Source organism: Amia ocellicauda, chromosome 17 (assembly GCF_036373705.1).
Source record: "Amia ocellicauda isolate fAmiCal2 chromosome 17, fAmiCal2.hap1, whole genome shotgun sequence".
In the NCBI taxonomy this organism is placed as follows: Eukaryota; Metazoa; Chordata; class Actinopteri; order Amiiformes; family Amiidae; genus Amia; species Amia ocellicauda.
In genome coordinates this window covers 11,734,527-11,758,338 of record NC_089866.1, presented here as the reverse complement: position 1 = coordinate 11,758,338, position 23,812 = coordinate 11,734,527, and the positions used below count along the sequence as shown (strand labels likewise).

Genomic DNA, 23,812 nt, shown 5'->3' with positions numbered 1-23,812 from the left:
GAAACACAATGTCTACACAGGTAACAGCCTAAAGCCACACCTCGGGGCCTGCACAGACAGTGGCCCAGGGGTGCCATTGTGCATCAGGACAATAGAGCAATAGAGCAATCTGGCATGTGACCCAACAGACCCAGCATAGCACGGCACAGTCAAGACAGGAGTAAGTGAAATTGCAAGTACAGGAGTCCAGTGGCATAGATTTAACCAGAGGTCATATCAGGACTGTGTTACTCTGCATCACTGGCCAGTGTTTGCCTTCCACGTCTCTGATTGAGAATCGAGAGCTACCCATGAAATGCCATCTTGTACTGAACTGACCATCTGATTGCCCTGAGATAACACTGTCATAGTGTTGCCATTTTAAGTTTGCCATCTTGTACTGCAATCTTTTCGGTTTGTTTGCAAGACACAGAGCGAGAGTGAGCGCCGATCTTTGATAAGAAAAGTTGTTTCCTTTTTCTTTGTGGCTGGGCATTTCTTCTTCTCGGTTATATAATCATTTACTTCCTATCCATTTTGCTGCCGGTTTTCAGTTTCTAATTTGTGAAAAGCACTCTCTTGACTTAGTCAGCCTGAGTGTGGTGCCAAATAAGATAAGCAAACCATGCAGAAAAAGTCAGTGTTTTTATTTTTTATTTTTTATTTGTAAGACAAATTAAAATACTTGGTACTCTGGAAACCACAATAAAAGGAAAGCAAGAAAAAAATTAAGGTGGGGCTTGATCATTTTTCTGACCCTGTGATCTTTGGAATCGGCTGTCAGTCGTGAGTATTTTTAGATTGAGAACAAGAAAATCTGTTTTCAAGGCCATATAAATGTAGCCCTGGGAGTGACTGAGAGAAGGGAGGGGCGTGGTTGGCTATTCTGAGCACGCTGACAGGGTTGCCTTGCAGTCCATGCCCCACCCATGTTAATGACGACACGCCAGACTTCAACACCCCCCTCCACATTTGCAGAATTGTTGCCATAACAAACTCTAGGAATGCAAGGAGCAGGAAGTGAAATGCTGGAACACAGGAATGACTTTCCGACAGAAACCGAAGAACAAGAATAAAGTCGGAAAACGATGGTACGAAGCTGTGTCTGCTTGTGAGAGGGTGATCACACATTACTGTACATAAGAATATTGTACTGCTATACTGGAAACTGCCCCCCCCCCCCCAAGTGGTCACCCTAAGCTTGTGTGCAGTGAGGTGAAGTTTGTGTGTTACACTGAAGCCTATTAGCCTGGAACAGAGACACAATGAATGCTTTGAGTTAGTCCTCCAGTCCCCTCCCTCTCTCTCACCCAATATTGAGATTAGGTGCCATTTTCAGGACTGCTATTTTGATGTTATTTTAAAAGAAAGGGATACTTTCTCAAAGCTGGCGCTTGTTTGCAGGTCCTGTATTTACAGATTCCCTAACAGTCCCAGTTTGGTGATACTTTCACACGGAGTACCCGTTCTGAACGTTTCGGCTTACACAGTGACCTTAAGGCTGATAATGAAAGGGCCAGCTGCACAGACTTTCTTTTGTATTGGATTGCATCAAAGCGGTGAGAATTGAAAGCCAGTCTGATCTGTATCCACTAGTCTTGAGATCTGGCTTTTTAAAAGTCGTTTCATTGGACACTGCTTGTGTGAATACTGGCAGATAGGCTGTTTTGCGTCCCATCTGAATGCTTGAATACAGAGGGAAGAGTGTAAAAGTGAACTCAAAGGAAGTAATGTTAGGATCCGTGACTCCTCACTTTGATCATTGTGTTCAGTTTTTGTCTCCACTTTTTGTAAAAATGTACTTCTTGTCCTTGGAGAGAGTGTAGAGAAAAGTGATTTAAACTCCCATCTTGCAAGAAGGGTTTTAAGGGGACGGGGTGAGAGGAACTGAATCGTATTAGTCTTGAGCAGAGGAGATCTGGGTTGAGATGTTCACGATCCATAAGTGGTTGGATTAACTACTTCAAGCTCAACGAGCACCAGTGTGTGTAAGACTGAAAGGAGGAGGAATCTCTCTTTATTTATTTATTTATTTTAAAGATCTGGATGCTGTTATAGCTGTTATAGCTGTCTTACTATTGATTTAGTTTGTGTAATGTGCTCAGAAACATGCCCTTCCCAATAGCTAAGTTAAAATTGTAGCAGTGCCTAGCATCCAATACATTTGTTGGAAGTAGGCTAGAGTGAAGCATTCAAAATGTTTTTGCTGCACTAGTTTAGTTACTGCACACTTTACTAGGCATACAAATGCACACACCACCAGTGTTCCTCTCAGATCAGTGACAGACAGCAGTCTAGACTCTGCACTATGAAGAACACCCGTGTCATGTTGTAGTTAATGGGGTGCATCCTGTGTTGTCAATGTCGGGTGCTTCTGCAGATTGTTGGCATGTGAATCGGAAAGAAAGCACCTTCAAGATCAAACTTTACGAAGCCCTGTGGTGGAGCTGTCCAGACTAGACCTGTACTCTGTGTAACAGCCCCTCTTCCTCAGTCTCTGTTTCTCAAGGCCTTCAAAGAGCTTTATAAGCATGATACTGTTTTATCAGTGTTGCCAAAGCATACACAGGCACATAGTGATGTCATAGGTATGTTAGCAGCAATACGGTCTATCTCTCCGGCACTGTCACTCCAAATTCAGATTCAAAATCAAATAGTTTTTTGGCATGGCAATATATTATGTTACCAAAGCAATGAGGTAAGATGATAATAACGGACCCATTCTATAAATAACAGTTTTGACTATTTTATGACACCCACCCTCCATCCCTTCTCGGTAATAACAGAATGTTCTATACTCCTTCACTCTCTCTGTTCCTGGCACTGTCTGTCTTGTCTCTCTTTACACTGTATCTGTTTCTCTCTTAAGCACAGCAGCCCCTGAAAGTGAATCTCTTTACGTCAGCATAAAAATAAATTGTAACTTGAGGTATTTGAATTGCGTATTTGGCAGACTTGTGTCAGACGGCTGGTTTAATGTAAAAGTAAATTTGTCTTAAAGTTTCAGAAGCTAATCATTAGCACTAGCACTAATGCACCGGAGATATTGGAGTCGGTTCAAAGTTCTTCTGATGTTTAGGATCTTCTGCATGGCTTGGAACATTTGCCAAATGTTGGAAAGTCTACTAAGCAAGGTTGTAGTCCAAAAACAGGGCCCACACACAAGAAAAACCTTGACATGCAGTGGTTATGGGAAGGTAAGGAATGAAGGCACACAGCAGCTGGGTTCCTGTTGGCCAGTGTGTTATTTACTGTAGGGGAAACAGTTGATGGTGTTGCTGGGAACAAACATCTATTATACCAGAAAACTACTTTAAGTCTGTGATCTCTGGCTATACACTATGAGCGAGTGACTTAGTCAGAGAACGTGAGAGAGAGTGTTTTTGTGTATGTGAGTGTGGCTGAAGGGCATCTTACAATGATCAGGGCAATTTTTCAGTGTATGTATTTGTGATATGGACTGTAATGCCACACTGAGTTGTTGAGATTTATTGATTTATTGTCGTTGGGCCCTGGCTTTCTCTGTCAGTGGAATTTCCTTTGCAAGCAAGATAATAAAGTATTGTTTTGTGCTGTACTGCAGTGTGGAGTGATCTGATGGGGGAGCAAGGCTCAGTTTAGTCGGCCAGTGCCAGGGGCAGTCTGGGCGCTGCAATGTGAAGCAGCTGGACAGGGTGTCCTTGAAGGAACGGGCACTCACTGGTTTATTGCCTTGCTCTTATTGGTGGCTGAACCGACCTTCAGGCACCAATTAGAGGGAGCAACACGTGCCCAGCTACACAACTTCTAGCCCAGTCTTACACTCTCCCACATGGAACACGCAAATACTTATCATATGCGTTTATAGGTTTGTTTTTCTAAATATATGAAAACCTATATCATATATTTTACATATAGGAATTGTCCATATGGGTTAGCCCCTCTCCCTGCACCACAAATGCAGTAGGTTAAGCTTCTCCTTACCTGTAATGATTTTCACCAGAGGTCATGTTCTCTGTATTGGTTGGTGTTTGTGTCTGTTGTCGGTTTGATTTTTGGATTTCAGTAGTCTCTCTGGGTTTGTTTATCAGCTGCGGTGTTGGGCGTGGGGCTCTATTGCAGGGTCCCCAGTGATTGATGACATTCTGGGCAGAAATGGATATGAAATCATATCTTTCTGGTTTAACCGCAGAGCTGTACAGTTCTAGATAACGGGCCCTTTGGGATTGTGAGTTTCTTAAAGCCCCACCTCTCCATCTCCTCTCTCTTTCTCTCTGTGGGGGTTGTTTTGTGATTTTAATGTGCAGAATATGTTTAGTTTTCTCTCTCCTTCTCTAACTCTTCTTTGGCTCGGCTGGACTGAGCAGCCACATTCAACAGACAAGGAGATCCATTGTAATAAACTAGTTGGGAACTATTTCGACTGCATTGTAAAGTCCCATAACTGCACTCTCATGATCACTCTTTTCAAGCTCGTATGCTTCAGTGACATGGTGTGATCTGGCTTCAAGTTGAAATGGCAGCCAATCACTGGATCTTGTCAGTCAGTAATGTAACCCTGTCCAAAAGGGATCTTGACTAGTACGGTCTCCAAAACTGAGTCTTCCATAAAATGTAATTCCTCACTTTCCTAATTATTATTAATACAAATATTACAACTAATACTACATTATCTCATATCTTCAATGTTCTGTGGTTTGGACAGTGAGTAGGCAACGGCAGGAAACATTGACTCAAATTCAATTGACTACTTTGCTAAATGCATTCCACAGCACAGACTTAATATAGATAAGGAAACCTTGGTATGTAGTGGAATACTTTGTACTGTCACCTGTTGCGGCCAAGGTGCTAGCCCTGAAAGAGAAAGCAGAACAGCTGAGCACAGTTGGCATTGAGAGGGCAGTGCTCTCTGTTTCCCTCTCAGCCCCCGTCTCTCGAATAAAGCTGCACTCTCCCCTGCTTTATTAAGGTCTGTTTCCACCTCTCATTGTTTTCTGGAGAAAGTAAACTGTCTGACCCTGAGATTGTTCTGCTGGCAGTGCATTATGCTAGGAATACCGCAACACTCCTTGTTATTTGATACCTAGTATAAAAAGGCAATATGTTTTGTTCTTGGTGCTGTCTGGAAGTGCAGTTTGCAAAATAACCACAACTGTCTGATCCTGCTGGCTATATCTCACACTGTTGCTGTACACTTTGGAAAAGGCCCACATCTGAGGGATAACTGTCTACCTCTTCCCACATCTACATGCGATCTCATCACACCAGGCTGTTTTCAGCTCTGATGTTGCTAGACAGACAAAGATAAATGTCGGAGTTACTGACCCATGTAGTGTCAATTTTGTTCCACGGGACTACATGTTTTGTGTTCGTATCTGAGGATGTGGGATTTAATGAGTGAGAAGAGTGCTAGGTATTGTTCCATGATCTCGTCTGGCCTGGTTATTCTTGTTTTTCAAGAACACAATCCTGTTAAAATGGTCTGTCTTTTTTTTCGTGGAATTCTGTTGCAATCATGTTTGGAATTATTTTGATGCTCAAAACTAATCTCCAGTTTTCTATCTCATCCACAGAGCTGAGAAAACAGAAGTCCTAGGTGATGATCTGTTACAGGTAATTATTATTATTATTATTATTGGTGTATTTAGCTAATGTATTTACCCAATGGATCTGACATTTAAAACCACAATATGAAAACAAACCAAAATACAAGGAATGCCAAAAATATTGCTCAGCACCATTACATAGTGTTTAGTGGTTTAACAAAAAGATGTACAGCCCAACATCGCAGAGTAAGTTATGTAGACAAAATTCAGCACTATACAGCAACTAGAGATTTTTTTTTTTTTCTTCTTCTCCCCCCTGCCACTTTATATTGCCTTGTAATATATCAGCCGGATCCTCTTCTCAGTGTTTGGACAGTGCGTCTGCCACAGCAGCGGAAAGTGGGCTTCAGTGTTTGTGTTATAATGCCAGTCTTGAGATGCAGGCTGTGAAAGTCTCGGTGTGTATTGTGTATGTGTATACAGAAGTATTTACAAGTTGCCACAGAGAGAGACAGGAGAGTACAGGTGAGAGGTAGCCATCTTGTTGTTTGACTAGTTTCAGAATAGTCTTAGCATTGCTCATTTTGTTTTAAGTTTGCCTTAAATTGACGTTAGCATTGTCTGTAGTTTGCCTAAATTGAAGTCAATTCAGTTCAGCTGCTGAGTTGGTGAAAGTAAACAGTTTGTAGAAGGGAGTTGCTGTCTAGGACTGTCTTGGAAAACGAACAAGATGTGGCAATTTATTCTAAATGAGTATTTCACAGAGGTTTTTACAAAAGAAAAAACAATGACATGCCACAGGTTGACAATCAGTCCAGTCAAACCCTAAGAGAGATCAGGATAAACGAGGAGGAGGTACTAAAGGGACTAGCAGAATTAAAAACAAACAAATCACCTGGGCCAGATGGTATATTTCTTACAGTACTTAAAAAAATGAGGGAAATGATTTATAGGCCGCTAACTCGATTATTCCAAATGACACTTAAAACAGGGGTTTTGCCAACTGACTGGAAGACGGCAAATGTCAAACCAATCCACAAGAAAGGGGACAAAACTGAGCCAGGAAATTACAGACCAATCAGTCTTACCTGCATCACCTGTAAAATGTTGGAAAAAATAATTGGACAGAAAATAGAGGAGCATCTCAATGAAAACCATGTTCTTGGAGGTAGTCAACATGGGTTTAGACGAGGCAGATCATGTCTTACTAATTTATTTAAAAAATTTGAACATGCAACTGCAGCTGCAGATCACGTGAAAGCATATGATATGATATGATATACTTAGATTTCCAAAAAGCTTTTGATAAGGTTCCACACCAAAGACTGATCCTCTAACTGGAAGCTGTAGGCAAACAGGGTAATGTAAGTAGATGGATTATGAACTGGTTGATGTATAGGAAACAGAGGGTGTCGATTAGAGGAGTCACTTCTAACTGGAGTGAGGTTGTTAGTGGAGTTCCACAGGGATCAGTACTAGGGCCTTTGCTTTTTCTAATCTATATTAATGATCTGGACTCTGGGATAGTTAGCAAACTAGTCAAATTTGCAGATGATACTAAAATAGGTGACTCAGCAGATACAATCTCTGCAGCACAGGTTATTCAAAGGGACTTATATATTATTCAGTTGTGGGCCGACACCTGACAGATGAAATTCAATGTGGACAAGTGAGAGGTATTACATGCAGATAACAAAAATGTCCACTATAATTACACTATGGGAGGAATAGAACTAGATGAAGTAACGCATGAGAAAGACCTAGGAGTCTATGTGGACTCCTCACTTTCTCCATCCAAGTCTTCAAAATCATGAAAGGCATCGACCACATCAACCCAGAGGAGCTTTTCCAGATCAGACACGCACACGGGGACACAAATGGAAATTGGGCTTCAAGGCATTCAAAACGGAAAACAGGAGACACTTCTTCACACAGTAGTCACAATTTGGAATAAACTACCCAGCGATGTGGTAGAAGCTGAAAGTTTGGGAACGTTTAAAAATAGTCTGGATAGGATCCTTGGATCACTTAGATATTAATGAACACCAAACGAGCACGATGGGTCAAATGGCCCCCTCTCGCTTGTAAACTTTCTTATGTTCTTATGTGTCTGCATTTCTGACCCCCTCTCTTCCTGCTGCTCCCCACTCACTAATTCCCTCACTTCCCTGCATCCCAAAACCCCTTCTGATAATAGGCGACCGTGCTAATCTGCTCGGGGCTGCATTCCTACAGAGCCCATCCGTCTTCTCCCTACCATCCCTCCCAGGCGTAAATATGTGTGGGGAAGCAATGTCTCGAGTCCCCTTTGCTCTGGCAGCAGCTGTGTCCCCATGACTGAACTTTGATATAGTAGTGCTGCAATGCCAGGCACTTTAATTCCTCTTAACAGGCTTTTTTCCTTCTCCACCTCCCACCCCCCCCAACCTCCCTCATCTCAGCTCTCATAAATCTGCTTTAGATTATGAATGAAATTACATTGATGCATTGTTCTGATACACCATTTGATGATTCCCCCCCCCCTTACACCATTACCACACTACACCATGAAGTACATTCAATATGTGTATGTTTGTACGTACATACATACATACAATTTACTTAAATTATACCATGTTCAGTTGAAGAACATTCAGGCTATTTTTTTTCCCCAAATGAACCATGAATGACTGAATATACCATTACACCATTGGCTTAACTGATCAGCCCAAACTGCAAAGGTGTCCACTCAGATTGCTGGTTGGGTCTTCAATCCAGAGTACACTACTTTAATCCTGGACAATGTCATTATCCACACTGACTGATCCCCCTAAGAGAGGTGTGTAACTAGCTGTGCTCTGCCAGGGTTGGATGCATTTGAAGCAGGGTAGGGTTTACTGTAGTTGGCACACAGTGAGTCCTGGGCCTTGTTTGCCTGTGTTATCGATCTAAGCACGCCACAGTTTGTGACGTGGCAAGTGGGTTCAGCAGCTTGTGGTTTACCAGTGTATGGTGTGCAGAACAAGCGTATGTTGTTGACCTTTCTCCTGTACCAGCCGGTAGCTGGGGAGCAAAGTTGTTTATAGTTTGCAATGCCAAGTTTTGGAAAACGTTGAGAAAATGCTGGTTGTGTTTATCAAGCACCAAAGCTTATTATTATATTTTTAGGTTATAAATAGAAAACAAATAATAGAAAATGTGGTTGTACTTTTTGTCCGAGTTTTCTATGGGTAGTGTGTGTGTGTGTGTGTGTCAGTGCTCTGGAGGTCACTTGTGGTGATGCACTATAGCGCTGCTCTGTGTCCCATCGCTGTGGCTGCCCTGGGCCCTGCTCCTGCTCCTTCTGCCCAGTCTAGGTCACTCAATTCTGGAGGGATTATATAGTGTCAGGAATGCTCTGTGAAAACTTCTGCTTCAGGTAGCTGGGTTGGTCAGCTGTAAACACCTCCACAGCCCCATGCCGTTTTCCTTGTCTGAAATGAGCCTGACTTATATCAAGCCAATGCAGGCTAGTGACGTGTCTCAGGCCTGAAGATCAAACAGGTTTAAGAAGAAACCACTCTTTAGACCACCAACCCCCATTCTTCCCTGAGGCCTGTGATCAGTGCTTTTGGAATTGTGGCTTTTGGAATCCGTATCAGAAATTGAGCTCAATGTGCTTTGGTTTCGTTTCGGCTCTTCCCCTCATCTTGGGGATGGACATAACAACAGTGAGTCAGTAAGAGGGATGCCTGACTACATTGTGCCATAAAACCGTATCCTCCCATCTGATTTCCCACACTTCATTTCCGGGTATCACTGCATCCCAGAGGCTCCTTTGCTACGTGGAAAAGGGAAGCCAGCGATGGCCTCAGAAACCGCTCACGGCGCACATAAAGGGCCAGACAGGATCCCGCCACTCAGCAGAAAGCCAGTGAGTGGCGATGGACGATGGGGGAGGGGGGAGAGAGAGATGTTTTTTCCCCTTGTTGGAGCACCAGGGCAAGGCTGGGACTCTCTCACTCCAGCCGGGTCAGAACAGGGCGCGATGGAAATCATGAGCTGTGTCTTGCTGGAGGGGAGGGTGTGGCGGACCGTGGTAATCTCCATAGCCAGCCTGTGGAAACCCTGATCTGTTTTTGGAGGAATACCAAAATAATTACTTATCCCCCCCTGCATGTCCTTCATCCCACACGCATTGTTCGCCACCGACCACTTTTCCCTTTTTTGTTTCTCTTCCCTATTTTTTTTTGTTTTTGGGAACTCCTTTTTTATTTTGTTTTGCTTTCATTGTATCTTATGTCATCAGGGAATTCGACCGAAACAGGAATTGTGCTGTTACTCTCGTTCACAGCAACCCCCCAAAATTTCAATTCCTCTATTTCAGGCTCATGCATTTCTCCCATGGGGTTTTCTTTATCACTGCAAGAATTCAATTTCTGTTGATCGTGTCCCCAGGTGTGCTTCTATTTGTGGTGTATGCTGCTGAGTATCACCCCCTGCTGTTGTCTTTCTCCAAAACACTGGAGGCCATGTAAACTCTGATTGGATCTCTATAGAGTGGCAATTTTGCCTGAACTCGGTTAAATAAACCTGACCGTCAAAGTTAATGGTGCTAAATTAGCAATTAGACATAATTTAAAAATATCTGTATTTTAATGGTCAATATGCCTTTAACCACATGAATTATTATTATTATTTTATTTTTATTATATATTATTAGACAACATTGTTTCCAGTGAGAGTAATTTAAGTAATTTACTTGGTTCCCATTTCACTGGCCTTTTCTCTACCTGCCTTGTCCATGATGAATTTCCCAGTAATGGCACCAAGCCTGGTTTGGAATTTGAATCGGTGTGAAAAGCAACACCCCCCAAGAGAATCAAAACCTCAATACTGTGTTGGTGTCGAAGGCAATGTCATGTTGCTATTGTTACTGATGAAAAGCATGTTGGAGCTTGATAAATTTTTTTCCCTATGTGGGCTTGTAGCTTTCAGAAAATCTGCATCTTTTGCCCTTGGCTGAAATGCGTTCCGCGCTTGTCAAGGGTAACAGGTCGCCACCTCCTCCAGTAACTCCAGTAACTCCCCCACCCCCATTGCACCCTCCCCCAGTTTAATGTGCAAGTGCAAGCTTATGTGTCTGTAGGAGTAGTGTGGCCAGGCTCTCTCTACCTGCCTCCAATCACAGCAGCTGCTCCACCTCAGAAGATGAAGTATTCCAGTTATGTGTCTGGAATGGCTGCACTGCCCCTGCTTCAGGACTCCCCATGCCCTTTTCTATGACAGCTCTCAGCTCGATCCCTAAAGCAATTAGTGGTGTTTTCAGTTGAACACTTTTATGGCAAGCAGCATCTCAAAGGACTTCTTAAGGTCAGGTGGCAACAGGGCATAGAAAATGTTTTTGTACAGTATTTAAGTTTTTGAGAGTAAAGTTGAAAGTAAAGTAATCAGATAAACAATTTTTATAACTGTATATGGCAGACATGCCTATTCTTTGATTGATTGCGTACTGCTTGGGGTGAAAAACCACTGAGGAGAATTGGAAGGTCGGATGTCCCCTCTCATAGGACATGCACAATGAGCATGCACAGATTGGTGCATAAAGTGCAGAGTGTGCAGTGTGCACAGTGTGTCGTCTCTGCGGTGCATGTCAAAGGTGGGAGGCCCCAGTAAAACGCTATGTATGAGTCATCAGATTTCTAAAAAAGAAAGCACTTAATCGTGTGCATTCTTTCTCATTGTGCGGAGTGCCTCGCTGCAAGCTGTTATCAATCATCACTGAACTTTGGCTCGTTTCAGCTGCACGGCCCCGCTGCCAGTGAAAATACAGCCCGTTACTAAGGACTGCCAGCGAGAGGCAGAGCAGGGAGTTAAACAGGGATCGAGCGTGACTAATAACATAATCTCCCTTACCCTGTGCTTGGGAGACCATTAAACTTCGGCCTTTTATTCCGACCATTTCGTTAACACATAAAATGAAAAGGAAAGAGAATAGGATGTGGGAGGAGGCTTTAAAAGACCCAAGTTAGTTTTTAATGGAGAAACTGTTAGGCAGAAGTGGTTAACACCTAGATTCTCTTGAAGGCCACAGAAGCCTGGAGAGCTGGCTTTCTACCCTGCAGGTCTGTGTTGATGCAGGATCAGAGAGGCAGGAACTAGAAATGTTTGGTTTAATTTGGTTACAAGTGTATTGCACCGCTCTCTAATGAGATGCATTTAATTAATGTATACATGTATGTGAATTAAAAATATAAAATCATCATGATGTATATAATCTCTATTCTATTTCCTGATTGTCATTTTGACTTCAGATTTAGATTGCTTTATCTAAGGTGATTTACATACTTTAGGAAATTGTGATATATATATGATGCATCAGAAATGTGTTTTGTGTTATTTTTAAAAATGTATGACATTTGTGTAATGAAATGATCTTGAATTGATCAGTGGGACAATCATTATCGTTATGCCCTGCTTTTGATGTGTAGGATGTGTGAGAGGCAATATAAACTGGTAGACTAATGGCAGTACACTCAAGATTGGTTTATTTCAAAAAACTTTCTCTCTCTCTGAGCAGATAGAGAGGCGGATGGAGATGGTGCGACTGGTCTCTCACCACACACATAAGCGTTTGGTGACATGTCTTCAGGGCCACATTGGGACGGATGCCGAAAAGAGACAGGTAGGTCCAGTTGAGCAGCTTGAATAAACAAATCTGCCTTCCAGAACAGCTGCTCTCCCCTTTGGCTGTGAATGTAACAGAGTGACTGTGTGCTTCCAGAGTAAATGGGACATGAAGGAAGGACAGGATATTTAAAGTGACTTTAAATTGAACAACTTTAACATTTATATCAAGCATTGCAGCTCTGCTCAACTGGATATTGTTGTTGGGCTGCTCATGTACAGCTACACAAACAGATGCAGGCTTATACAATGTGTATTGCTAAGTATTTGTTTTGTTTCATTATTGTATGTCGGTGTGCATGTATGAAACGATGTATGCATGCGTCTGTATTAATTTATGTATTGTTATTTGCAGGCAATGTTGCCAGGCTTAATACATATTACATGTCTTTCTGTTTAAGGGCTATACAAAGGTATACAAATCTCATCCCGCCTCATTGATAATGTCCATTGATAATATAGTCTACAACTGTGTATGGGTACAGAAATTAAAAGAACAAGCTTCACCAGCAGGGGTCTGTGTTGAGAGGAGTGCAGTGTGGGTGTCAATAACATGGCAATGACTGGGATTTGTGTCCCGCCCCTTAGAAAAAGATCCCGCTGACCGCACTATCCCAGACCATGCAGGATGGAGGAAACCAGCTGGGAGAGGAGTCTCTCATTGGGTGAGTGGTGACAGTCTTCTGGGATGAGGTACAGTTGACACAGATATGCCCAGCTCTGGAACCAGATGCCCTTAGAAAAGGAAGGCAGCTTTTTTTTTTTTTTACAGATATCAAACTTATGTTACTTCTCATCACATCTGTGTATTTTCTATGCCTTGAGTACATTTTCTGTATATATTTTCAAGTTTATAATTGATAACCTGGAAGTAAGATGAGAATGCATGGGTTTGGTGGCTTAATCCCAGGTATCCATGCCAACTTTTATTAAAGATGTATTGAGCAGTATGTCCTCAGAAAAACTGACCAAAACTGAATACTGTATTTTCGTATCTGTTTTGCAATTTAGAATGTTGTTGTTTTGCTTTATTGTATTGTAGATGATACTTTATTACACTTTATTGTTTTACGCTTTCTAATGCTTAATCTGGACACATTGTTTTAGCAATAACACTGCACATATTCTTTGTACACATATAGAGATTAGTGTTTAGGGTTTGATTTTAATTAAAGACTGTTAGTTAACTGTTAGTAACTTGCTAACATGAATTGCCAGTTCTCTTTGACTTGCAGTTCGAGCATTGGTGGCCTTATTTCGCCCTGGATTTCCTCCCTTCTTAAGGAGCCCATATTGTTTACATGTGTTTGTCAGTCATTTACCCTGCTGTGGAGAGAGAAAAGGAAGAGTGAACTACTGGGACTAATAATGACTAAAGATATACGGAGAGTGGGGTGGGGGGAGAGTCCCAGCAATGTTGAACTCCCATTGCGGTCTTTGCAAAGAGGAAATGGCAAGATTTAAACATTGTAGCTCCTTCCTCAAGAAATATGTGACTGATAATGTGGAAAATCTGAGTTGATGGAATCCTGAAGCAAGTTCTACTTCCCTTGCATTCAAGAACGGCCTTCAGAAATGACAATAAACATATCAAAATACAAATAAAATCCATGCAGGCTCTTTTGCTTAGTACTCTAATTAAGTGTGCCTTGATGAACACACCAATCACAGATAAAGACACAGGAGGAGACCAACCCAAGCTTCCGCTACAAAATAAACCCCTTGTTTGTGTTGAATGTTAGGCAATTTCTTGGTTGAACAGTGCAGCATAGTAGGTCTCATTGTGGGTTCTTGCTGTTTTTTTCCCTACAACAGTCTGCAGTTAATCTCTGTTTAAGTACTGGAGAAAAGAGCTTTTACTAAGCCTTTTACTGTGCAATAATTCACTCGTTAAGTCAAATTTTATTTACCTTCAGCCTCGTAGTGTTTGGGTTTGAGCATTTACAGTGTGAGCAGGGGAGGGAGGGTCCGGGCTTGCGTTTTGTTGACCTTGTACATTCCCTGACTACCAACCGAAAAGTATAAAATCCCAAAATGACCGTTCAGTATCGGGGATTGAAGTGAAGCTTCCTGGTTACTGATCTGAGCTGTAAACCGATACATTTCTCTTTTGTTTTTGTGTGTGTGTCCATGTGGGTATGCAGAAAAATGATGGATGTCTGTGGGGAGGCAGAGAACCGGCTGGCATCGGAGCTCATGCAGCACGAGATGCAGATAGAGAAGGATGTCATGGACCCCCTCAACCAGCTGGCCGAGGTCAGCCCCTGTCTGGATGCTTCTTTTCTTCTGTCTGCTTGCTTTTCGTGCTGCCCCTGAGGACCAGAGACTACTGCCCTGGTCCCTGAGAGCCACAGGGTCTTCATTTTAATTACTTAATCGTGGCCACAACAATGTGAATCAGTTGAACATGTTCACCCAAATGTCTACTCATTGACCAGTAGTGCAGCTTGATCTCTCACAAGTTAATTAGCCCTGTGCCCTGGCCCTGACTATATAGCCCAGCCATTCCCTATTCCCAACCTTGCAAGCCCATCTCTAATTCCCCTGTTGCCTGTGGTTTGCAAAGCTGAATTCCCATTACCTCCACTTTACTGATGAGTGGCTGTTATATTAAATTGAGACCTCTCCCCCAGGTGGAAATTCCCAACATCCTCAAACAGAGGAAGCAGCTGGCCAAGCTGGTACTGGACTATGACTCTGCTAAAGCCAGGTGAGGACTCCATTTCAATCAGTCTTTATTTAGTTTAATGCCCTTCACTGAGTAGCCACAGAGCGCTTGACAGATTGAACGTAAAGAGAAAAATAAAATAATAAATAAATCTTTTGCATGGAGGAGAGAAACAAAATCTCTTATAGGATGGCTGATTGTTATAGGAGATCTATCTCTAATCTACCTCTTTAGCTACCCATCTTCTATTTATCGATCTGTCTTTCCATGTCTGTACCTGTTGATCTGTCTCTCTCTGTCTATGTAATGATATCTCTGTCTGTGTATCGGTCGGTAAGTCTTATTTGTCCATATGTCCCAGTCTCTCTCAGCCTCCAGTCCACTTCAACCTGCAAAGTGTAGATGTGAAGGACTGAATCTCTCTCACTAGTTGTGCCTGAGTGTTCAGCTGCTGGCTTGTGTGTTTCAGGTGGGCCCAGGCAACCAAGTCCATCGTGTCAGGAACCAACTTCCAGACCCTGACAGCCAAGGCAGATTCCCTCAAGGAGGAGGTGGATGAAGCCATGAACAAAATGGAGTTGTGCAAGGTACACTGTCCAGGCCTGCTCTACTGTTGTGGGGTGGGGGGGTACTTTCCCTTCCACAATACACTGATAAAGCACAACCTGACCAACTGAAACTGCGCAATAGACCAGTATCATTTTGCAGTCAGCCGAGGAGTATATTTGTTTAAAACCACAGTTGGGCCCATCCAGGAAAAGCACTCTGTGCTTGTGCAAGGTTGTGTCCAACATACTGGATGAGCTGATCTCCAATCCGGCCTTTGACGTCCCAGGTTTTGGAGTTCCCAGTAGGTCACATAGGAGTCATGGTTGAGAGAACTACAAAGTGATTTAGCCGAATCCCTTATCCAAGAAGACTGACATAATTCAACAGTCACTCAAATGTTATTGTATTTGCTTTACATAGTAATATCTCTGGCAGGAGGCTTAAAGCAGGGCATGATTGTTCAGGAGGTTTTATCCTTCATCCCAGGGTGACCGTTTCAAAACATTTACAGTAAAAGTGCAGTAAATACAATCCGTGCAAAATACAATTAGCATACATCCTATTATAAACAAATTAAAATGTGAGATGTTACAGTAAAATTATAAAAGTGCTAAAAATACAAAAGTATTTAGGAGCATAGTTAATAAGAAAGTGCATAAGAGCAAAGTACTTAGATGCCCAGGAGATAATGTATTACAGGTACAGTCTGGTTGAGAGTCTTCTGGCACATGAAGACTGGAGTGACTGTAAGAAGAGATGAATCTGTTGGTAGATAGGTGTAGTCTAATTGAGACCATGGTAGGCCAGAACCAAAGCCTTGAACTGAATGGCAGCAAAGATGCCGTAGCCAGTGGAGAGAGAAGAGCAGTGGAGTAGCATGTGTGAGTCTAGGCAGAGAGAACATCAGACTTGCAGCAGTTCTGAATGAGCTGGAACGGACAGATAACAGATGCAGGCAGGCCAGCCGGGAAGGAGTTGCAGTAATCAAGACTGGAGAGAACCAGAATCCTATTATGGAATGCACAGGGAGTCGCCAGAAATACTGATATATATATCTTATATCAAACTTGGTAATTTTGCAAAGGAACGACCAAAATGTAATATTTTATCAAGAGCTAAATCTTAACCTTCTGTGTAAGAACATGGGCATGTCTCCATCAGCTTTCCCAATGGACTTTCGCTCCATCTGATCAAGCCCTTTCTCTTTGCTCAGATAATGGATACTATTGAATGTCAAGGGAGAAGTGCAAACAATTTATTTTGTTTTGTGGTAAAGAAAAGGTTGAAGGATGCTGCTTTATGAATATTTTTTTTGATGTTTATTGTTCTATGAATCAGTGGATTCAATAAATTAATAAATAATGGACATTGCATGCCATTAGTGTTTCAGCCAACTCTGCAGACTGGGGTTCTGTTGATCAGGTTGTTTTTTCATTGTTCGAATCTTCACGTTTGCAGCCATTGGCCACAGCTATAGAAACTGCTTCCTCCGTATTCTAGCCTGTGCTGTGCGCTTCCATGCCGAGTTTGGACTGTTAGGAAAGGAATTTAAAGCTGCACCATCATCTATTTGAGAGAAATGTATCCAAGGAAATTTGTTCATGGGTAGACTGTATAATGTGGGCCAATGACCAGGATTTCCCAAAGTAGGTGTTTTTCGGAGCGGGTTGTCAAGGGGTCCTCGGAGAAGGCCAGGGATTTCAAGGTGTGCCACTCAACAGCACCCCCTGTAGACTACAGGACGGGCGCCTTTACATTTGCAGTTTTACCATCTGGTACAACTAGTCAGAATGGCTAAGACCCGTGGTCTCTGGTGGCAGCTTCTGGTCGGCATTAAAAACCTCCAGCTACAGATAGAGAAATAGAAATGATTCTGAATATTTTTTTATTTTTGTTTGCCTTTGCCATTGCTAACCTGGCTTCCTCTTTTACTTACCTGCTTTCCAGGACCAGCTTGCTGCAGACATGTACAATTTCTATTCTAAAGAAGGAGACTACGCTCGCTACTTTGTAACGGTGAGCAACTGACTTATATACAGAATATTGTTTAGTTGCATTATTCCCAGCTGGGCAGTATTTTCTTTTGTCTGATTCTTACAGGCATTATTTAATGTTTGACACTCCACTTGCCATCAAAGCCTTACTTTTCCTTACTGCTAATCTAAGCAGTGGTTTTGAGATTCTTTTATTTCCTTGGAGTTCATACATGCTATTCCAGAGCCTCTTCTACCTTGACCCTTTGTTTAACGTATCTTTCAATCCCCATCCAAGTGCCTTCTAACTTTTTTCCTTCTTAATCTGTCGGAGACCCTGGCTTTAATGGAGCCTTCCCATTTCCCCTTCATTCATTAACTTCTGCTTTTTATTATTCTTTGTTTGTTATGCCAGGTGACAAGACCAGTCTGTTTGTTCTGTTGTCTTTGTGTCATTTGTTTGTGTCTTGTTTTTCTTCCTACAATATGGGTTTCTGTTCACAGTTACTAGAGGCACAAGCTGAATACCACAGGAAGTCTTTAGCAGTGGTCGAGAAATTCCTGCCCACCATCCAGGCCCAGCAAGGTAGGGTATGATCATGTGACCCTGTGTGAAGGCATGCTTTTCTTTCAGGACCTAACAAAAAGTGACGAGAAAAGATAGCTTCTCATTGTCCTTTTACTGTTCCAAGACTACCAGATTGTTTGTGGTTTCCTGATTAAGTATACCAGACATTCAACCTCATGTGTTTTTTTTTTTGTGTGTGTGTGTGTAGCCTTTTGATGTGCTACAATACTGACCCTCCTTGTATTTTAACTTCACATGAGACTGTACCACAAGTTCTGTTGTCAGTGACTCGGCAGTAGCTTTTCTTGATACCTACTTCACCCTCCATATCCGTCTCTATAAATTGCTTTGGATTAAAGTGTCTTTTGAGGGACTGGTTTCTTCTTATAATATTGTTTTCCTCTGTCAAGTGAAGCTCATTCCTGGAGAACTAACTACACTAAAGCAAGATCTTACTCAATAGACTTAATGTGGAATAAGTGCCTTTTGTCTTTATACCGAACTGTGCCTTTTTACAACTTGACTGTTGCTGGCATTAAAGAGATTCCTGGCTCTGCTGTTCTTTTTAAATGCAGTTGGATGGTATGGTCAAACTAACAGCAACCTGGATTTGTGAAATGTTGAAAATGCACATCATGCAGTGTTGCTTAGGCCTGCATTTCCTTAATTTTAGTCAGTCTTGTTCAAGATCAGGAAAAACATTGTGGGAGTTGAGCAGCATCTTGTCCAGATTTAATGGTGCTCAAGCCACTCTCTTGCATGAATCAGCTAAAATTGTCCTAAGCTGGCCTTTACAGGATTGTGGTCTCTTGTTGTTAATGTACAGTGCTCATCAGGGATTGCATCAAAATGAATTGAAAGGTGATTCATCCTAATAGCATTGACTGGACACAGACTGTGACTAAAACCAATGAAAAGACCTACATTAACACAGATGTTCGAGTGGGAAAGCAATGAAGGAGGGGTTCTCCTACAACTCAGTCGGTGCAATAAGTGGGAGTCACATGGCAGTTCAGGGGCTAACATCAGTTCCCCCCCCTCCTATTCTGCAGACTCGTGGACAGAGAAGCCCGCATTTGGCACTGGCCTTGAAGAACACCTGAAACGCAGCAACCGGGAAATCGCGCTGCCCATTGAAGCCTGTGTCATGATGCTGCTGGAGACTGGCATGAAAGAGGAGGTAGGCCACATTATCTCATTCAGGTTTTTCAGACCTGCTTCATGGAGGTAGCAGCTGTGTGTGTGTGTGTGTGTGTGTGTGTGTGTGTGTTTTGTGTGTTTTTGTTCCATCTGAGCAGTGGTGACTCACTGAGGCCAGGACCACATAAATAAATGTGTACCAGCAAACCCAGAACAAACCCAAGCAAGCTCTGGGTCCTGCCCCAGCCAGTTAAGTTGATGACTCCGTCTGAAGGCACTGCACTACATTCTGGGGAATTCTGTAATGACCACTCAATCCCATTTTGTGTCCTAAAAAGTATTGAATGGCTAGTTGGCCAGAAGACTCCGTCATTACCCCCCTCCCTCATGTGTATGCTCCTGCTGGCCTAGGGTACCTATCACTCCCACATAGAGAACACTCTAGAAGTGCATCAGACACGGGACAGACACCACGTGTGCCCTTGCCACCACAACGATTATTTATAACTCTGAGACAGAGCTGCCATTTCCCCATGTCACACTTTCTATATCAGCAGTGAGCAATCTGTAGTGTGTTTGGCCACTTCACCCAATTTCGAGATTCTTCCAGTCTTCATTCTGCGTGACGCTTTACCTCATTTAAAATATTAATGGTTTAAATGTTATTTTAATGCAGGATGTTTTGGGGAGTAGAGATAACGTACTAGTATTTTTGCATCTATTCTAGTTATCAATTACTCATCATGGCTTTCTCAATGCCTTTTATTTTTCTATAACAGCAGCTGTTTGAGGATCCCTTTATCTTAACAATAAAGTTGTGCTTTTGTCTTCTGTGAGTTTCTCCTGAGCCACACTGCATTGTGTACTTTGTCCTTCTGCACTTGTGTAATACTGGTGTAATATTTCACCTGGGGTTGTTGGCTGCATACAAATGTGTAGCGTGTAATCACATGTACATTTCGAATAATTTGAAAATAAATAATAATTGGTGTAGTAACATGAACATTTGGAAGCATCTATTTTTCAGTGGGTCACATTGTCGATTTATGTGCTTCTTAATATTCGGCAAAGTTGGTGAGTGAACTGTAATTGATCAGGTAAACAGATTAGGGTATTATTGATTTGATTGATTTATTTTGTTTTTTATCCCAAGTGACTCGCCTTGAAAACGGTGGCATTATAATCTCAGGAAACTTTAATAGTTGTGGAGGTACATAGAACCTAACAGTGCAATTAATTATACAGTGAAACAAACTACAGCAAAAGAGTACAAGACACAGCAACTGCAACAATGACGTGCTAGGTAACAATTGGCTGTAATAGCCAGCCTGTAGAATGAAGAATTTTACAAAGGCGCTTGTAATCTGATATAAAGTCATCAGTATAAAGTTATACTGAACTCTATTTGACTGTGCTGGGCTGATAACAGTTTGCAGAGTGAGGGATCCGAGTCTTTACAGGGGCTGTCTGAGCAGACTGCAGGTGCCATCCGAAGGCTGTGAGAGGGTGCAATCCTGATGTTTCTGGTTTGCTGGTGCCATCCCTTTCTACAAGTACATACTTCTGACAAAGGCCAACTTACAGTCAGCCTTGCATTGCTACTGTAACAAAGTGTGAAGCGACCAGTTTGAGGTGTGATAGAACCCCAGTTTGCCATTTCATTTCTCTCTCTCTCTCTCTCTGTGTGTGTGTGTGTGTGTGTGTGTGTGTGATACAGGGCTTGTTCCGGATCGCGGCTGGAGCCTCCAAGCTGAAGAAGCTGAAGGCAGCCCTGGACTGTTCCACCTCCCAGCTGGAAGAGTTCTACTCCGACCCCCACGCAGTCGCTGGTATAGTCCACTTCCTTATACAGGCACCACAGCCACGACACCAGCTGTAAACTGTTTTTTCTATCCCGCTGTAGTTGTGACGATTGGAACCAGCTGGTGTAATGCAGCGTCTGTGGCTAATTGCTCCACATACCTTTTAAAGAGACTTCCAGCAGTGTGTCTTACGAGTCTAAAGAATGTTGACCCCAGGATGCTAGTTTCTGTAAAGGGAATCGGATGCATTCATTTGGGGATTTTGACAGGCGAGCCGGGGTGTTTGTTCTTCCATTTGACAGCTGTATTTGAACCCTGTAGGGATAAAGCAGATCTGTTCTGAATACCTTCACTCACCCCTTGATGTCCCTTCTTCCCAGGCGCCCTGAAGTCCTACCTGCGGGAGCTGCCAGAGCCCCTGATGACTTTCCAGCTGTATGATGAATGGATACAGGCATCCGGGTAAGGTTCTGTGCCTGTGCCCATTATTTAAGAGCTGAAACCCCGGGTCTGGCCTCAGTGCAGTTTTAAACTGTGTTCACAGTTCGCAGAATCTGCGTCATACTGAAGGGTTTTATTTTTAATACTGGATGAAAGGGCAAATAGTAAGAATACAGTTAGGATCCTGGTTTCTATAGCAATGTATTAATGCAAGACTCTCCTCAAATGTCTTCCAGTCCCACTGTGAAATGCTTTACATATGTATAAAAAAACTAAAAAGAAACGCATTACATATTTCACCTGAGCAAGAACCTTCCACCCAGTCTTTATTTAGGGGGTACATCACCCTCTGCAGAAAGTTATTGTATGTTTTTAATGCAGGTATGGTTAATAAAAGTCAAAGACTGTGTTTCTGAAATAAAAATAAAAACTTCTACCTCTGAAGTGTCCAGATCAAATCATCTGCCAAACAGTCATAGTTCTATCCCAAAATGCATTATGCCTAAACTGCCTTTGTCGCGATGTCTTCACAAAGACCTAAATCAAAACTCTGCGTTTCTCACATGTAATAGTTCTTGATTTAACTTGAAGTTGAAAGGCTTCATCTTCTATTTAGTCACATTGATGCTGCTGATGTGCAATCACTGCAACAAGAGCCCTTAATGAAAAACATGGACAATAGGATAGAACAACAAAATTATTGAATTTCTCCCCCCCTCCATTTTATGTCTTTTTCCCAGCGTGTCAGACCCAGACAAGAGACTCCAGGCTCTCTGGGTGACGTGTAACAACATGCCAAAGAACAATAAGGCCAACTTCAGGTAGGTGTCGGGCAGACCTGGAGAAAGAGAGACAAGAAAAATGGGCCTTTGAATGAAAGCCAGCTGTCTTACTGTGCAAGTGGTGCTGAGAAATCAAATATGTCCACTGTTTTACTACAAGAAAGACTGGGAAGCATTTAATCTATGAAGACTTATCTATCAGGACAGCTGGACAATACATAAATGACCTCAATTGACTCCTGGCATGTTCCAAAAGGAGCTAGCAGTTAATAAGTGCATCCATCTCTGTCTGCATTGTGAGATGCTAATTGTAGCCAACTGTTCCGTTACAAAATCGTAGGTGGTATAACTAATATATGAAATATACCAGAATCAAGCAGCTGTGCTTGTGGTGTGTGGATCACTAGAGCTGGGGAAAGTGCCTGGTTTTGGGCCTTGGTGTTTTTGGGTGGGGCATTGATTATTATTATTATTTGTATTTCTTGGCAGACGGCCTTATCCAGGGCGACTTACAACATAAGTGCAAAAATAAAGAGAAGTACAAGGCATCAATCATTACAAATTCAACTTAGCTAAAACATAGCAATTCAAAATAATACATTTTACAAATTCCAATTACAATTTACACAAGTACAGTAAGAGACTTCCTACATCCTGGACGGTGAAAGCTAAGTGCTTTGATGTGACAGTGCACATTGATGTGACATGCCTCTTCTCCTCGTTTTCAGGTATCTGGTGAAGTTTCTGGCCAAGCTGGCCCAAGACAGTGATGTGAATAAGATGACACCAAGCAACATCGCCATCGTGTTGGGTCCCAACCTGCTGTGGGCCAAGACTGAGGGGTGAGGGGGCTGGGCAGGGGTCAGGAGATACAAAACCCCTGCCTGTGTAACTTCCTGCATCAGGGACTGTAGTGGTTGCTCTGGGTGACTGGGGCTTTAACTCTCTCCTCTTCCTCATTCTCTCCTACCCTCCTCTGCTTTTTCCCCTCTATCTCCCTCTCTATTCTCTTTTTCTCTACTGGCTCATTCTTCACCCTCTCTCTCATACCCCAGGACTTTGGCTGAGATGGCAGCAGCTACCTCAGTCCACGTGGTGACCATCATTGAGCCCATCATCCAGCACGCCGACTGGTTCTTCCCTGGAGGTACGGCATTTCCCCCGCTGTGCAGAGACCCCACATGAAGCTTATCTGGGGAGGCTGACCAAGCGTGTCTCCTCAGGGACACAATTAGTTCCACATTGAATCTGCACATTCTTCTTTATCCATTTTAGTTCAATATAGAATCTGAATGCAACGTCTTTCCTAAAACTACATTCACAAGGGCTATATTGTTGCAAGAATTTTGATTTAAAGCACACATTCTGAAAGCTTAAAGAATTCAGCAAACCAGACCGCCTACAAGACTGGATGCACCGCTATTGCTCCTGTTCCTGCTGCTCGCTCACCTTTCATTATGTGGTGTCCGAAGAAGGAATTTTATCAGTTTCTGTCCTTCTGCTGAATGCTACAAAGAAAATGTGCCAGCTACACCAAAAGAAAAACTGTGAAACACAGGATAGTATTCTGTTCTCCACCCCCGGGCTGATTTAAAAATTGCTTTTATTTAGCAGGATCGCTATGCGTCTGATCTGCCATGGCCTACAGTTACACAATATCTATCCTTCCGCTGAAGACAATATTAGATTGCTAAAATTAAGTTAAACAGAGCTACCATTCTCTAAAAACAGGAAAACTCA

At 42.5% G+C, this 23,812-nt stretch overlaps 1 protein-coding gene across 9 annotated transcripts in view; it reads left to right on the top strand.

The window, feature by feature from the left end:
• Positions 1-23,812, top strand: part of LOC136713254 (rho GTPase-activating protein 17) — a 57,009-nt gene that overhangs the window by 22,907 nt on the left and 10,290 nt on the right. For 8 of the 9 annotated variants that reach the window (XR_010804925.1, XR_010804924.1, XR_010804923.1 and 5 more), the window contains exons 2-15: positions 5,532-5,571; positions 12,043-12,147; positions 12,738-12,814; positions 14,294-14,405; positions 14,783-14,859; positions 15,287-15,404; positions 17,314-17,382; positions 17,844-17,925; positions 18,960-19,087; positions 20,765-20,876; positions 21,230-21,311; positions 22,031-22,111; positions 22,801-22,914; positions 23,128-23,219. Coding sequence is in view for 6 of the 9 variants with exons in the window: in XM_066690322.1 (XP_066546419.1) it covers positions 5,532-5,571; positions 12,043-12,147; positions 12,738-12,814; positions 14,294-14,405; positions 14,783-14,859; positions 15,287-15,404; positions 17,314-17,382; positions 17,844-17,925; positions 18,960-19,087; positions 20,765-20,876; positions 21,230-21,311; positions 22,031-22,111; positions 22,801-22,914; positions 23,128-23,219 (1,289 nt within the window). In the remaining 3 variants the exon portion in view is untranslated. Of the gene's footprint in view, positions 1-5,157; positions 5,372-5,531; positions 5,572-12,042; positions 12,148-12,737; positions 12,815-14,293; positions 14,406-14,782; positions 14,860-15,286; positions 15,405-17,313; positions 17,383-17,843; positions 17,926-18,959; positions 19,088-20,764; positions 20,877-21,229; positions 21,312-22,030; positions 22,112-22,800; positions 22,915-23,127; positions 23,220-23,812 lie in introns of those variants that run through there. The other variant, XM_066690318.1, reaches the window with a different exon arrangement.